Here is a 17,654-nt window from a genome sequence, read left to right on the forward strand (position 1 = left end):
AGACGTGTGGGTTTATTTCTGGAGTGTCACTTCTATTCCACTGGTCTATACGTCTATCCTTATAGCAGTACCACACTGATTTGGCTAATGTATCTCTACAGAAAGTTTTGAAATTGGGAAGTGTGAGTCCCCCAACTTTTTCAAGGTGGTTTTGGCTATCGGGGTCCTCTTGTAGTGCCATATACATTTGAAAACTGACTTTTCCATTCTTGCACTAAGAGGCTGTTGGAATTTTGATAGGGATCACATTGAACCTGTACATTGGATGGTACTGACATCTTAACAATACTGTCTTTCTGTGCATAAACATGGGTTAGCTTTCCACTGCTTCTAGTCTCCTTTCATCAGAGTGAGGCAGGAGAGGAAGGCAGTCAAGGAAGTGGCCATGTTCTTGGGATGCAGCAGCCCTGGTGACCGCACAATCAATACAATAAGCCTCAGCATTCACACTGCAATTGAGCTCATTCAAGCAAAGCTATCTTCAGTAGGGACTTTCCCTTCTAGAGGGCAAGTGCATTTTGATTTTATCTGCCCTCAAACTGACCCTTTGCCCATTATAATAGTAAAACACACACTCCTGAGTGGAGATTGAGATGCTAATGAGACATGTGATGTACGAACAAGCATGTGCAGCTGCTGTGCACCCAGACCACCCAAAACACGCTTCCTAGCAACACCTCTTCCCATCTCCTTATGAATAATCAAGGAAGACTCTCGTCAAGGAGCCTCCCTAGTGCCCGTCTTTGCTGTCTCGCCCTCAGGAGCAGCCCGCCCTGAATTTTCTCTCTCTCAGGGTGTACCGTCTATTCTGCACCCAACTTTCAAAATATTCTTTTTTTTTTTTTGCATACATTACACTGCACTTCTTTTGTTGTGTGTCTCTTGTTTAAATTCTTTTACACCAAGAAGACAAGAACCAAGGTATCACATCAGTTGTTGACAAAAGTTTTGTAGTTTTGTTTTTGTTTTTTTTTTTTGAGACGGAGTTTCGCTCTTGTTGTCCAGGCTGGAGTGCAATGGCACAATCTCGGCTCACTGCAACCTCTGCCTCCCAGGTTCAAGCAACTCTTCTGCCTCAGCCTCCCAAGTAGCTGGGACTACAGGCACATGCTACCACACCGGGCTAATTTTGTATTTTTTTTTTTTTAGTAGACATGGGCTTTCTCCGTGTTGGCCAGGCTGGTCTTGAACCCCCGACCGCAGGTGATCCGCCCACCTTGGCCTCCCAACGTGCTGGGATTACACGCGTGAGCCACCACACTCAGCCTTGTAGTTTTTAATGTACAAGTCTTTCACCTCCTTGGCTACATCTATTCCTAGGTATTTTATTCTTTTAGATGTGATGGTAATTGGAATTGACTTCTTAATATCTTTTTTGGATTGTTAATTGCTGGTATATAGAAACAACTGTTTTTTTGTGTATTTATCTTGTACCCTGCAACTTTGCTGAATTCATTTACCAGCTAGAGTAGCTTTCGTAGCTTTCTTGTGAATTTTTGGGTCTTTCTGTATATAGGAACGTGTCATCTGTGAACAGTGTTACTTCTTTCTCTCCAATTTGGATGCCATCTTAGTCTGTTTTGTGCTGCTCTAACAGTATACCACAAACTGGGTATTTTATAACAAACAGAAATTTATTGGCTCGTAGTTCTGGAGCCTGGGAAGTCCACGATTGAGGGGCTGGCGTCTGGCTTCTGGCTGCATCATCCCGTGGTGGAAGGGCAAAGAAAAGGTGAGAGAGAGCAAGAGTTCAATTTTGCAGACTCAAGACCTTTTATAATTGGCATTAATTCGTTCATGAAGTTGGGGCCCTTAAGACCTAAACACCTCCCAGCACTACCATATTGGAGATGAAATTTCTAACACAAGCTTTTTGGGGGACACATTAAAATGACAGCAGATGCCTTTTACATTTTTCTTGTCTAATTCCTCTGGTTAGAACTTCCAGGACTATGTTGAATAGCAGTGGGAAGGTAAGCATCCTTGTCTTGTTCCTGATTGAAGGGTGAAGATTTTAGTCTTTTTAACACTATGATGTTAGCTGCAGGTTTGTCATAAATGCCTTTTATTATGCTGAGGAAGTTCTTCTATTCCTAGTTTACTGAGAGTTTTGCTTTTAATCATGAAAGAATGTTAAAGGCCTTTTCTGTATCTATTGAGATAATCATTTTATTTCTTCCCTTTTTTCTTTCCTTTTCTTTTGAGACAGGGTCTTGCTGTTACACAGGCTGGAGTGTAGTGGTGTGATCATAGTTCACTGCAGTCTGGAACTCATGGGCTCAAGTGATCTTCCTGCCTCAACCTCCCAAAGTGCTGGAATTACAAGTGTGAGCATCACACCCAGCCTCAAATTACAATTTTTTAAAAGCTGAAGAAAAAAACCATAAATATCACAAAATCCAGAAAAATTACTTATTAGTATCAATACTGAGAGCTCTATGATATATTTTTTGGCTGCATACTCTTTGATCACTTTTTCATAAGACAATGATTATCCAATATCACTTTCTATTGGGATAATGAAAAGATAATTCCTCTAACATGGTTGACTCAAATTTGTTTTTTATCATTGAAAATTTAGAAAAATTTCAGCGTCTCAACTAATTATTGGTGATTCCATGTCTCTTTTTGTTTCTTTTGAGACAGGGTCTCTTTCTGTCACCCAGCCTGGAGTGCAGCGGCACAATCATAGCTCACTGTAACCTTGTACTCCTGGGCTCCAGTGGTCCTCCTGCCACAGCCTCCCTAAGTGCTTGGATTATAGGCATAATCCACCATACTTGGCCTGCAGCATTAATTCAGTCTTAAAATCAGGAAGTGTAAGTCCTCCCGTTTTGTTCTTTCTAACAATTTCACTGGCTATCTGCTAGGTCACTTGCATCTCCACACAAATTTTGAATTTTCTTTTCTTTTTTTTTTTTTTTTTTGAGACAGAGTCTCGCTCTGTTGCCCAGGCTGGAGTGCAGTGGCACGATCTCGGCTCACAGCAAACTCTGCCTCCCGGGTTCACGCCATTCTCCTGCCTCAGCCTCCCGAGTAGCTGGGACTACAGGCACCCGCCACCACGCCTGGCTATTTTTTTTTTGGATTTTCTTTAGTAGAGACGGGGTTTCACTGTGTTAGCCAGGATGGTCTCGACCTCCCGACCTCGTGATCTGCCCGCCTTGGCCTCCCAAAGTGCTGGGATTACAGGTGTGAGCCACCGTGCCAGGCCCCAAATTTTAAATTTTTAAACTGTTAATTTATTTCTCTCTGCGTTTCTTAGACAGTATTTCACTATGCAGTGTAGGCCAGTCTTGAACTCCTGGGCTCAAGTGATCCTCCTGCCCTAGCCTCCAGAGTAACTGGGAACAGAACCTGTTAACTTATTTAAAAAAGTACTGAAATTTTGATTGGAATAGTGTTAGATCTATGGATCAATTTGGGGAGAACTAACATCTTAACAATATTCCGTCTTCCAATCCATGAACAGACTATATCTCTCAGTTATTTAGTTCTCCATTTCTTTCAGTAATATTTTATAGATTTCAGTGTGCAGGTTTGCACGTACTTTGTTAAATGTATAAGCATTCCAATTTATAAGCTATTGTAAGTGAAATAAATTTCATTTATTCATGAATTTGAAATTTCGTTTTCCAATTATCCATTGCTAGTATTCACAAACACTGTTTTCTGTATACTGACCTTGTATCCTGTGGCCTTGCTAAACTCACTAGTTCTAGTAGCATTTTGTAGATTCCTTCGGATTCTCTTTATTTATAAACAATCATGTCATTTGCAAAAAGTTTTATTTTTTTCTAATCGGAATGGCTTTTCTTTCTTTTTCTTGCTATAGGACTTCCAGTACAAAGCTGAATATAACTGCCCTTTCTGGCCGGGCGCAGGGGCTCACGCCTGTAATCCCAGCACTTTGGGAGGCCCAGGCGGGTGGATCACAAGGTCAGGACTTCGAGACCAGCCTGGCCAATATGGTGAAACCCCGTCTCTACTAAAAATCCAAAAATTAGCTGGGCGTGGAGGCGGGCGTCTGTAGTCCCAGCGACTCAGGAGGCTGAGGCAGGAGAATCGCTTGAACCTGGGAGGCAGAGCTTGCAGTGAGCCGAGATGGCGCCACTGCACCCCAGCCTGGGTGACAAAGTGAGATTCAATCTCAAAAAAAAAAAAAAAGTGCCCTTTCCTTATTCCCGATCATAGGAAGAAAATGTTTAGTCTTTCTCCATTAAGTATTTAATATTAGCTGTGAGTCTTCATAAATGCACTTTATCAAGTTGAAAAGTTCACTTACAGTTCTAGTTTGCGGAGTTTTTAATCATAAACAGTGTACGGATTTAACGTGCTTTTTGATATGATATGGTCTTTATTTCAGTTTGTTAAAACGGTGAATGAATTGAGTAGAGTGATTTGTGAATATTAAACCAACACCGCATTCCTGGGTCAGATCTCACGTGGCCGTGACAGTGCGTTACCCATTTTACACCTTCAGATTTGATGTACTATTTTGGTAAGGACTTGTGCGTCTAAATTCATAGGGTTAGGGTTAGGGTTAGGGTGTGATACTGGTGTTAGGTTTTTTTCTTACTGTCTTCGTTTGATTTTGGTATCAGGGTAATTCTGGTCTCATAAAGTGAATTTGCAAATATTGTCTCTCTCTTTCTAAGAGTATTTTGTAGGATGGGTATTATTCTTGCTTAAATGAAAGACAGAATTTACTGGTGATGCCATCTGGGACAGGAGTTTTCTTTGTAAGAAGGTTTTCAATTCACGGAAATTCAGCTTCTCAGTTTTGAGGAAGGCTCTTGCAGAAAAGCTTTCCACTGCTGGAAAACCTGCCAGCCATTCATGTCACATGTGCTAACTAGAAGTGAAAAGCAATAATTACTAGATAATAATTACTAGACCTTGGCTGTGAGAAAAAATCCATCAAGATTCCTATCAAGTTGCTATGCAGGTGGCCTAGATAGAATTGTCCTCGGATTTCTAACAGTGTGTGACGCACACTAGGGAAGCTCTGGTTCCCACTCCCGTGAGTAGCATCTAATAGTGTGTGACACACTAGGGAAGCTCTGGTTCCCACCCCCGTGACTACCATCTAATAGTGTGTGACACACCAGGGAAGCTCTGGTTCCCCAACCCCATGACTACCATCTAATACTGTGTGATACACTAGGGAAGCTCTGGTTCCCACCCCCGTGAGTACCATCTAATAGTGTGTGACACACCAGGGAAGCTCTGGTTCCCACCCCCGTGAGTACCATCTAATAGTGTGTGACACACCAAGGAAGCTCTGGTTTCCACCCCCGTGACTAGCATCTAATAGTGTGTGACACACCAGGGAAGCTCTGGTTCCCACCCCCGTGACTACCATCTAATAGTGTGTGACACACTAGGGAAGCTCTGGTTTCCACCCCCGTGACTAGCATCTAATAGTGTGTGACACACCAGGGAAGCTCTGGTCCCCACCCCCGTGACTACCATCTAATAGTGTGTGACACACTAGGGAAGCTCTGGTTTCCACCCCCGTGAGTAGCATCTAATAGTGTGTGACACACCAGGGAAGCTCTGGTTCCCCAACCCCATGACTACCATCTAATACTGTGTGATACACTAGGGAAGCTCTGGTTCCCACCCCCGTGAGTACCATCTAATAGTGTGTGACACACCAGGGAAGCTCTGGTTCCCACCCCCGTGAGTACCATCTAATAGTGTGTGACACACCAAGGAAGCTCTGGTTTCCACCCCCGTGACTAGCATCTAATAGTGTGTGACACACCAGGGAAGCTCTGGTTCCCACCCCCGTGACTACCATCTAATAGTGTGTGACACACTAGGGAAGCTCTGGTTTCCACCCCCGTGACTAGCATCTAATAGTGTGTGACACACCAGGGGAGCTCTGGTTCCCACCCCCGTGAGTAGCATCTAATAGTGTGTGACACACCAGGGAAGCTCTGGTTCCCACCCCCGTGACTACCATCTAATAGTGTGTGACACACACCAGGGAAGCTCTGGTCCCCACCCCTGTGAGTAGCATCTAATAGTGTGTGACACACCAGGGAAGCTCTGGTTCCCACCCTTGTGAGTAGCATCTAATAGTGTGTGACACACCAGGGAAGCTCTGGTTCCCACCCTTGTGAGTAGCATCTAATAGTGTGTGACACACCAGGGGAGCTCTGGTTCCCACCCCCGTGAGTAGCATCTAATAGTGTGTGACACACCAGGGAAACTCTGTTTCCCACCCCTGTGAGTAGCACGTTCCCAGGTTCTTCCTTTTTATTCCCTCTGCACAAATATGTTTCCCTCAGCAGATGCTAATTCCTGAAGCTGGTACCATTTCTTGTGTCTGGGGCCCCAGCACCCGGCTCAGTGCTAGGCACACGGCAGGCATTCAAGCGTTTGCCAAGGTAAAGACAGTGATAAACGCTGTTGCTCATAGTTCTGCACTGATCTCACGGGAATCGAGAAAAAGGTGAGTTTGGAAGCAACTCTTCTTTGACCAGGGAGAAGAGAACGGGTACCTATTGGTTACCGCAGCTTTTCTCTCAGTAGCCTAAACCCAGGGAGATTGAAATAGTACAAAAATTCCTTAAGGAAATTTCTAACCTACTGTAGCTTGTATAGGGTTAGGACAGGAGGCTCAATAAATGTTTATCTTTGGGGTTGTTAAAACAGCAGATGGCACTAGAATTTGTGCCATAAATCCTCGAATCACTCTTAGTCTTTTTGAAGATAGAGGCAACAGGGCAGTATAGAAACTATGACGGATTTGGGAGTTGTAAGATCTGGATTGGAAGGATGTGTATTTACTAATCTCAGCATCAAATGAAAAAATGTGTAAACACCACACACACTGCACAAAACTGTACACCACAGCGAGCCCAAAGAAACGGACAGTTACGCAGTTCATGTCAGCAGAAGGGAAAAATTCAGCCTCTCTTTGGATTGGGAGTAAATGCCTCAAGGCCACCTTCAGCAAAGCAGGTGAACAGCTAAAGGATTTCTGTGTCCTTTCCCACCTTTCTCCGTCCCTGCCACTCCTACCCCATATCCTCCCGGCACTCCAGCAAAACCCACTTCACGTAAGTCCTTCAAATAAGGCCCGTGGGCCGAGGGCGGTGGCTCACGCCTGTAATCCCAGCACTTTGGGAGGCTGAGGCGGGCGATCACCTGAGGTTGGGAGTCGAGACCAGCTTGGCCAATGAAACCGCCGTCTCTACAAAAAATACAAAGATCAGCCGGGCGCGGTGGCGCAGGTCTGTAATCCTGGCTACTTGGGAGGCTGAGGCACGAGGATCACTTGAACCTGTGAGGCGGACGTTGCAGTTGGCAGACACTGCGCCACTGCACTCGAGCCTGGGCGACGGGGCGAAAAAACAAAATAGAACAAAACAAAAAAACAAAATAAGGCCCCCTTCAAATCTTAAATCCTCCAGAAGATGTTTATTTTTAAATCTAAAAGAATGAATGTTTAGAATAATTCTCAGCTACTGTCAGCAGATGGGGGGGTATTTTAAAGCAGAAGAGCCGCTACCTAAGGACCTATTAGTCTCCCCAAAGTAGATGACTCTCTACCCGTAGGGCCAGATCAACTTCTGAAATCAAAGTTTCACTTTAAAGCAGTTTTTTCTCAGCACCCAATGGTTCAAATAAACTCTCTGAGACACTTTGTTGGTATAGATTTTAAATTACAAGCTTGATTTGATACCCTCAAATACAGTTCTTAAGGAAGATTAGTTACAAATAGTTGTCAGTACTTTCAAATGACAGAAAAAATTACATTTTAGTAAAACTGGATGAATTTTTCATGTGTGAAATAACAATCCTTTCACCACCAGGTGGAATTACTCCAGTTCATGCAATAGATAACTATGACATTTTTAAAAACTGCCCTAATTTTTCTGGTTGCGATTTCATGCCTATTGTAAGTCAAAACATCGTTATGTTCCCGAGCTCACCTCACCCTCCCTGGGAAGTGGCGAGGACACCCACGGTTTCTCTGAGACACCACTGGGCCCCTGCTTAGCAAGCTATTGTCTCAGTGCTTTCCTCTTGCTGCAAAGGTCCCCAGGAGATGTTGGGTTCAGAGGAAGTGGCTCTGGTTGCCTATGGGCAAATACTACACCAGAGGTTACACAGGATAGAGACCCAAGAGGTGAACAGGCGGGAAGTTTTAACTTATTTTGACATAAAATTGGCAAAAATAAGCATCACCAAATTTCTGTAACTAGAAATTGAGGATAAAACAGAGGAGGTTTGTCTATGATGAGGATGTCCGTCACAGTAGAACTTGTGAATAGCTTTTATAGAACCACTTAATATAGTACCGTCAACATTTTACATATTTTACATACAATTTGAATACAAATTCTTAAAATTTATAATAGAACATTAAAATAATCTTCTAATAAAATCAGCCTTAAGTATAAGGAATCTAAATTTCATTATCTTGTACATTTCTAAATAAATATCTTTGATCTATAACCCTTGAAAATATTACAGTTTATGGTGACATGATAGAGACAAGTCAAACAGTATTATAAGTGAAAATGAAACATCAATTTAAAATAAACAAGTGTAAAAACACGCGGAACTGAAATTATAGAAAATCAAAACACTAAGTACACAGTAATTAAATATCTAGCACTGGAATAACCAAATGCATGCGCAGTAACACACTTTCAACTGATATAAAAAGCCCTTTAAGATTCACATAATCTAAATAAATAAGCAGAAACACAAAGGGAGGTACTGTGCCAGCCAGTAACAACTAGAAAGTAAGTTCTCCCTTTTTCTTTCAAATGATCCTAACAGAAAACAGGAAATAATGATCACTTGCTAAAAAACTATAATTCATGTTTGGGTTTTTTTTGTTTTTTGTTTTTTTAATGCTGCCTGATAAAGTCAAAGCAAGGCTTCCTAAATGTTAGACCACTACACCTTAGATAAGGAAAGGCCACCTAACGGACAGATTTAAACAAAAATCAGACATTTGTCTATGGAAGGTATGATTGAATTTTCACGTAATGACCCCGCAATAGGATCTAAATCAAGCCCACAACAAGAATGCACATTCAAGCATCTGAATGCATGATCTGTTAATACTGAATTCTATATGGTGATTTCACTCAGCAAAGTACTGGTTTATTCTATATAAGACCAGGATTAAAACACCTACAGTAGGAACTGTATCTTACTTAAGTTTGCATTCTGGTTCTCAGAATCTCAGAACATAATAGGTGTAAGCGTTTGCCAAACTGAGTCCAGCATTCATGATTTCAGGAAGCTTTGCATCCGTGACAAAACTGTTGCCTGAGACTCAGGGGAGCTTTTTCTTTTGTCTCTAGGCCTGTGATTAATTTCTGGCTAATGAAGTTAATTGACACAGATCTGTCACAGTTTCTCGTTGCAGGGTCAAGAGTTCTAGAATTCATCTATTCCACAGTTAAGCCTTCTCCAAAGATTTGTGCCTGCACATCATCATCAAGTTAAAAGAAGAAAGATCATCTTTGTGATGTTGGGTATTTGCTTATGTTAACTGCCGGAAGCATATGCGCACGCGCACACACACGCGAACACACAATCACTTCATAAGTGGAGAACAGAAGTGAAATAATACGCAAAGCCTAAATTACACAGCTCCCAAGTTAACTAAAGAACGACACTGAAACCATAAGGTAACTCCTTCTGATTACACACAAACTTATTGCGTGATGGCAGAAAGCAACTTCTATGACCCAACAAGTGTAAACCAAAAGTGTTCTTTAACCATTAGCTTGACAAGGTAGCTAAAAATAGTGTGGTTAAGACTACCCTGTTTAATTCTGCTCAGTGTACCTCATGACATTAGGAGGCAGTGAGGAGGAGATGGATATGCTCTCTCCAAAGACCATTCCTTCCATCCACAATGCTTAGATCGATATTTGCCTCACTGTGTGGATTATTCTAACAGAGTTCCTCCGGCTTGCCACTTAAAGTTGCTATTTCTGATGTCCTTGGTTCCTAACAGAGGGAAGGGGAATGCTACAGAATTCCTGAAAGAAAAACTGTTTAGAAAGTCTCCCGCCTTTCACTCTCACTGCCAGCATGTCTGTGTCTGGAATGCTGCTAGGAGAGGTAGATCCAGTGCTTCAGTTCTGCCACTCCCTGCAGTAACTTAGTGTAATAGAAGTCCATGTTGTCTGCAAAGTCAGTACAAACAGGTGACTCCATGTCACCGAAAGTGCAGTATAATGCAGTTCCTCCAACACTGAGGAAAACCGTTGCTATGCACAGCAAGACCAGCAAAATACAGGAGCCACCTCCAACTTCATCTGCAAACATGAGAAAGAGTGAGGTTACATTGTCACCGAAATGGAAATCTTAGCATCTGCTGTCTTTTCACTAATTAAGATAACTACACATTTCTACTGTTGGTCCTCCATGGATGGGAAGTATTGACAGAAAACTCATGCTGCTAATGACTCTACAAAGACCTACCTATTAAATACCAAGAAGATTCAGACTTGTGGAGCTTGTACAAGCTAAAATTAAAACTAGCTCATTTATACAATGGACAGAATCACTCCATGAGAAGAAGAAAAACAGCTCACGTGCTCATAGCACGCATTAATGAATTCATTCATTTTTGTTTGTTTTTTAGAGACAGGGTCTCACTTTGTCACCCTGGCTGAAGTGCAGTGGCAAGATCTTGGCTCACTGCAGCCCTGACACCTGGGCTCAGGTAGTCCTCCTGCCTCAGCCTCCTGAGCAACTAGGACTACAGGCCTGTGCCACCATGCCTGGCTATTTATTTTTTATTTTTTGGTAGAGATGGGGTCTCACTATGCTGCAGAGGGTGGTCTTGAACTCCTGGCCTCAAGTTATCTTCATGTCATGGCCTCTCGAAGTACTGGGATTACAGGTGTGAGCCAGCATGCCCACCCTGACAGCATTATTTGACAGTCCACAGTAGAGCCTGGCTGTTCTAAGACCCTTGGGGTTCACATAATGGGACTACCTGAGAGCAAAGTCGACTTAATATTAAACAATAAAAATGCCTTTGGGTGGGATCCTCTTTTGCATCTTTCTATATTGAAGAAAACAATCATTCTTTGGTTGAAAAATATCTTAATTATTCATAATTTAAAAAAAATTTTAATTTCAAAAAGACCAAAAAGTCTTCTGATCTGCAGCATGATTAAAGTGTAGGAATGCCTTTTTGGAAGGTAATTTGGCAGTATCTATTAAAATTTAAAATTAATTTATCCTACAGACTGGACAATTTTGAGAGTAAAAGACAGTGTTAAGGCCGGGCGTGGTGGCTCACGCCTGTAATCCCAGCACTTTGGGAGGCCAAGGCGGGCGGATCACGAGGTCAGGAGATCGAGACCATCCTGGCTAACACGGTGAAACCCTGTCTCTACTAAAAATATAAAAAATTAGCTGGGCATGGTGGCAGGTGCCTATAGTCTCAGCTACTCAGGAGGCTGAGGCAGGAGAATGGCGTGAACCTGGGAGGCGGAGGTTGCAGTGAGCTGAGATCACACCACTGCACTCCAGCCTGCGCCACAGGGCGAGACTCCTTCTCAAAAAAAAAAAAAAAAGAAAAAAAGACAGTGTTAACTGAATGCAATTCCGGGACAACAGGTGTAAACCAGGACGGCCTCAGGCCACCTGGGACATATAGTTCCAACATATCCCAGCAAATCCACCTTTAAGAATTAGGCTACAGTTCTGCACAACAAATATGATATATACAAGCTTGTTCACTGCAGCAGGGTTTGTTATAACAAAAGGCTGGGAATAACTTAGTGGTTCTGGTTACAATGGAAGAGTTAAACAATTATGGGACATTTATATAATGGAATATGATGTAAGTATTTAATAGAATGAAGTAAATTTAATATGTTCTTTCATTGAAGGATGTCTAAGACTCATGATTTAATTTTTACTTTATTAAACTGATTTTTTTCATAATTAGCATATATTTTTACAAGAAACAAATTTTACAAAACCTAATGGATACCAAATAGACTTTATTTAGAACATTGTGCAGTAATACATGAATATATTCTCCCTGTAAAAACGCAACCCCAAAAGCATCTTAGAGTCTAAGGGACTATCCGTTTTTCTCCTGCCCAATCATATTTCCTTCCCACCCCAGAGGTAAACACTGTTAAATTTGGTGTGTCTCCTTTTAGATCAAACACGTATGATTTCAGGACTTACATCAAAATAGGATTAAAAAATTGTTTGCTCTGAAATTTACATTTTAAAATAGTTTTTTTTTTTTTTTTTGAGACAGAGTCTTGTTCTTGTTGCCCAGGCTAGAGTGCAATGGTGTGATCTTGGCTCACTGCAACCTCTGCCTCCTGGGTTCTAGCAATTCTCCTGCCTCAGCCTCCTGGGTAGCTGAGATTACAGGCACCTGCCATCATGCCTGGCTACTTTTTGTATTGTTGTAGAGATGGGGTTTCACCATATTGGCCAGGCTGGTCTCAAACTCCTGACCTCAGGTGATTTGCCCGCCTTGGCCTCCCAAAGTGCTGGGATTACAGGCATAAGCCACCACGCCCAGTCTAAAATAGTTTATACCTATGTATGAAAATATGTCTTTTATATAAATGAAGAAATAGGATCATATTAATCATGCTGTATTTTTTTGGACAGTTCAGTCTTGTCTTTCTTTTTTTTTTTTTTTAGACATAGGGTTGTGCTCTGTCACCAGGCCACACTCACTGCAGCCTCAACCTCCTGGGCTCAAGCGATCCACCCATCTCAGCCTCCCAAGTAGCTGGGACCACAGGTGCACACACCACCATGCCCTGCTAATTTCTGTATTTTTTGTAGAGATGAGGTCTCGCCATGTTTGCCCAGGCTGGTCTCCAACTCCTGGCCTCGAGTGATCCAGGAGGAAGACTTGGGAGGAGGCTTCCCCAAGTGCTGGGATGACAGGTGTGAGCCACTGCACCATGCCTTACCTGCTTTTCTTAACATGATTCCTCCCCCCACTTCATCTATGTTAACAACCTAAAGTATTTTTCTTCATTATCATATATTCAAATCCAAACATTTAAATATAGCTTAAATATGTAAAAGCATCTATGCTGTTTGTTTTATTTATATGTCCTAGACCTGTCTGAGCTGTACTGTCCGATGTGAGCCACAGGTGGCTGTTGGGCACTTGACATGTAGCTGGTCCAAACTGAGCGGCGATGAACACAGATTCTGAATACTTAGTGTGAAAAAAAGGATGTAAAATGTTTCACTAGTAATTTTTTCATATAGATCACATTTTGAAATAATTTTTATGTACTGGGTTAAATAAAATACATTCTTAAAATTCTGGCCAGGTGCGGTGGCTCACGCCTGTAATCCCAGCACTTTGGGAGGCCGAGGCAGGCAGATCACCTGAGGTCAGGAGTTCGAGACCAGCCTGGCCAACATGGTGAAACCCCCTGTCTCTACTAAAAGTACAAAAATTAGCCAGGCGTGGGGGAACATGCCTGTAATCCCAGCTACCTGGGAGGCTGAGGCAGAAGAATCGCTTGAACTCGGGAGGCGGAGGTTGCAGCGAGCCAAGATCGCACCACTGCACTCCAGCCGGGCGACAGAGTGAGATCCCGTCTCAAAAAAAATAAAATCAAATAAAAAATAAAATCCACCTCACCTGTTTCTTTTCACTTTAACATGGCTACTACAAAGTTTAAAATCATACATGTGCCTCACATGAATTTCCAGGGGATAGCATTGGCTTAGAGGAGGAAGAACAGGCCCTTCTAGGAAGATTTTGGCAGAAGGTGAGGTTTATGAAAACACCGTGTAAGTCACAGAGCTTAGGAACAAACCAACACAATCAACATTTACATTTAGTTTTATAATTCTCAAAATGAATTTATACATATTATCTGACACGCTTTTCAATAGGGACAGAGAGGCAGATGTTATTCTCCTTATTTTAAAGATGATGGAACTCAGTCTCCTACAAGTAAGTGACTTAGTTTAAGATGAGGTGGCTACAAAGTGAAATGCAGACTGTGAGTTTCAAATCCGGGGTTCCTCCTATTAAGGAACGATTTGATCAAATCAGTGCAAACAGAAGCGAGCACCTTATCTGGAGAAGACTGTGAGAGTTACAAGCAAGGTGCAGAAGTAAAATCAGGGTTAGGACATTGTTTCTAAGGCCCCCTAACCAGCTTTCTAATTGTAAAAATGCAGAAACCTCTACTGTTATCACTTATGTCACACCCAGAAAGCACACCTAAATATTTACACTGTGATTTTAACAATGCAGTTGTTTTATGAATACGAGAAGCCTACTGACAGTTCTGGGTTACCTTTCCGTTTACTCTTATTTACTTACACCTTAGATAAACGTATTTGCAACCATAAAAGGCAGCATTGTTCACTACAAAACTCACCACCTCATGTTAGACCAAGTCAGGGCCTTAAGTTTAACAGGCCCAGGACGAAGAAGTCAAACAGCAGCAATGGTGTTAAACTGCTGCTCTGGAGAGACACTCTTTTCTATCAATGAAGAGGAAATCACTGAAGAGAATATTCATAAATATTTTCCACAATAAAGGAGGAGTATTAATTGTCCACTGAAAAGAAGACAAGCCGGGCATGGTGGCTCATGCCTGTAATCCCAGCACTTTGGGAGGCCGAGGTGGGTGGATCACTGGAAGCCAGGAGTTCGAGACTAGCCTGGCCAACATGGCAAAACCTCATCTCTACTAAAAATACAGAAAACTAGCCAGGGCCTGGTGCGGTGGCTCACGCCTGTAATCCTAGCACTTTGGGAGGCCAAGGCAGGCAGATCATGAGGTTAGGAGTTTGAGACCAGCCTGACGAACATGGTGAAACCCCGTCTCCACTAAAAATACAAAAATTAGCCGGGCGTGGTGGCACATGCCTGTAAGCCCAGCTACTCAGGAGGCTGAGGCAGGAGAATTGCTTGAACCTGGGAGGTGGAGGTTGAGGTTGCAGTGATTTGCGCCACTGCACTCCAGCCTGGGTGACAGAGCAAGACTCTGTCTAAAAACAAAAACAAAAACACAAACAAAAAAAAACTAGCTGGGCATAGTGGTGCTCACCTGTAATCCCAGCTACTCAGGAGGCTAAGGCACTAGAATTGCTTGAACCTGGGAGACAGAAGTTGCATTGAGCCAAGACTGTGCCACTGCACTCCAGCCTGGGTGACAGAGCAAGACCGTCTTAAAAAAAAAAAAAAAAAAAAAAAAAAAGACAAAAATAGCAGACTCACACAAAAAGTACTAAAGAGGGAAACTGAACTAAGCTCTCAACATTAACTGTCTATGGAACAGGGAGGCCACAGGTTGAATTTTGCAGCTTGCTCACTTATTTAAGCAAGTAAAGATTTAGAAATGATTTAAGATGATAGTTGGATTTTATATGTTTCTCCCTTAGAAGATAAAGCAACTAAACTGACATATTCTTTTATTTACTTATTTATATTTATTTTTTGAGATGGAGCCTCGCTCTGCCACCTAGGCTGAAGTGCAGTGGCACGATCTTGGCTCACTGTAACCTGTCTCCCGGGTTCAAGCGATTCTCCTGCTTCAGTCTCCTGAGTAGCTGGGATTACAGGCGCGTACCCCCACACTCGCTAATTTTTCTATTTTTAGTGGACACAGGGTTTTGTCATGTTGGTCAGGCTTGTCTCGAACTCCTGATTTCAAGTGATCTGCCCGCCTGAGCCTCCTAAAGTGCTGGGATTACAGGTGTGAGCCACCGTGCCTGGCGGACACAGTCTTTTACAAATCCTGTTAGTAAACATCACATCATCCACAAACTCATCCTTTCAGCAAACACTGAGCATCTATCCTGCTAGCCACAGTGCCAAGCGGTTTACCTTGATCCAAGCTATCGTCTATTTCTTGGAATCTCACTCTTCGCTTAGATGGTTTGTGTTGCATTTGGGCAGGATGATCTCCTACAGTATCATTCCTCTTCTTTAATATGGAGACCAATCCTTCAGTAGGAACAACCTGTCAGAAATTATAAGAACCTATAACTCTTTTATTAAGGCGGGACATCTCTACATGTAGCTATAAAAAGGCTAATTCAACAGATATTTGAATTTTTATTACAGGGGTATCCAATTCCTATAGAAAAAAAAACAATCATCAAAATCTAACAGAATAAAACTTTCACTTCTCTGCAGATGACTGAGAAACACAAAAGTCCAAAACCCTGGTTTCCTTTTTTAACCCCTGAACTCACTCCGGGGACAGGCAGCATGACGTGTTCAGTCGACTGGAAATCAGAACACCTTGCTTTGTAGCTTAACTTCCCTGTTATCGGTAAAATGATCACTCACAGTCCCCTCTTTGCTTCGTCATTAGCACTGGGTTTTGCTTTATAATAAATGCTTATAATCCTCCACTGCTTTTTTCATTCATCAGCAATTTTAAACAAATGAACATATGAAACTTAAAATATATTTAGATACCAAGCTTTTAACATTAAAGTGTTGTCCTCAGTTTCTCTGAGAAACTACGCATTTATTAAATAATGCTCTACTGCTCAAAATATTTTAAGGACTTCTAGAATTTCTCTCAGAGCCAGTTTACTAGGGACATTTTTTTTTTTTTTTTTTTGGAGACAGAGTCTTGCTCTGTCGCCCAGGCTGGAGTGCAGTGGCGTGATCTCGACTCACTGCAATCTCTGCCTCCCGGGTTCATGCCGTTCTCCTGCCTCAGCCTCCCGAGTAGCTGGGACTACAGGCGCCCGCCACCATGCTCGGCTAATTTTTTTGTATTTTCAGTAGAGACAGGGTTTCACCGAGTTAGCCAGGATGGTCTCGATCTCCTGACCTAGTGATCTGCCCGCCTTGGCCTCCCAAAGTGCTGGGATTACAGGTGTGAGCCACCGCACCCGGCCTGGGACATATTACTTTCTAGTATGCAGAGGTTGGCAAACTATGGCCCACAGGCCAAAGGCCAGTGCTGCCTACTTTTGTGAATATGATTTAATTGGAACACAGCCGAGCCGATTCATCTGAACACTGTGCACAGCTGCTTCTGGGCTACAATGGCACTGTGCGGTTCTAAGAGATCATAGAGCCTAAAATATTAGTAATTTGGCCTTTCCTAGAAAAAGTCTGCTGCCTAATATCTCTTCAGACACCCACCCCACCCCTTTATATGTTGCCTTCTAGCTCTTTCACTTGGGCTGCCTCTCTCCTGCCTATGTTCCACCCCTTATTTAGAAACAAAACCAAAAACCCTCGCCATTTAGGAGCTAACAGACTCCAAGGTGCAGGAAGAAGGAAGAGGAGCAGGTGGGAGAGCCAGGCTGGGAAGCAGGAGGCCTTGCCGAAGGCCCCTGAACAGCAGGGCCACTCACAGCCTTACTGAAGGCCCCTGAACAGCAAGGCCACTCACAGAAGTTAACTTGTTAGTTGCCTGATTGCTACAAGCTGTAGGTGATGACACAGGCAGGCACTGTGGGCCTAACACTGAAGATATCAGTGACTTGCTGGCATCAGGCCAGTGACTTGCTGGCATCAGTGACTTGCTGGCCTCAGTGACTAAGCTGAGGACAGCCTCTAATGTCATTTATCTAATCAATAGCATAAAACACTAAATATGACTTGCAGTTCCAGCCAGCCATCTTCGATAATGCGCTATGCATAAATATTACAGATTCCATTAGTT

At 42.7% G+C, this 17,654-nt stretch overlaps 1 protein-coding gene across 9 annotated transcripts in view; it reads right to left on the reverse strand.

The window, feature by feature from the left end:
• CNST (consortin, connexin sorting protein) overlaps nt 1-17,654 on the reverse strand; it is a 115,417-nt gene that overhangs the window by 2,518 nt on the left and 95,245 nt on the right. For 5 of the 9 annotated variants that reach the window (XM_063790015.1, XM_016942059.4, XM_016942062.4 and 2 more), the window contains 2 exons: nt 15,848-15,983; nt 7,659-10,304 (listed from right to left, as the gene is read on the reverse strand). In XM_063790015.1, the coding sequence (XP_063646085.1) occupies nt 10,099-10,304; nt 15,848-15,983 (342 nt within the window). In that variant the 3' untranslated portion in view covers nt 7,659-10,098. Of the gene's footprint in view, nt 1-7,658; nt 10,305-12,647; nt 12,865-15,662; nt 15,984-17,654 lie in introns of those variants that run through there. The other 4 variants (XM_054674934.2, XM_054674937.2, XM_054674914.2 and 1 more) reach the window with 2 other exon arrangements.

The sequence above is a fragment of the Pan troglodytes genome, chromosome 1, assembly GCF_028858775.2.
Source record: "Pan troglodytes isolate AG18354 chromosome 1, NHGRI_mPanTro3-v2.0_pri, whole genome shotgun sequence".
In the NCBI taxonomy this organism is placed as follows: domain Eukaryota; kingdom Metazoa; phylum Chordata; class Mammalia; order Primates; family Hominidae; genus Pan; species Pan troglodytes.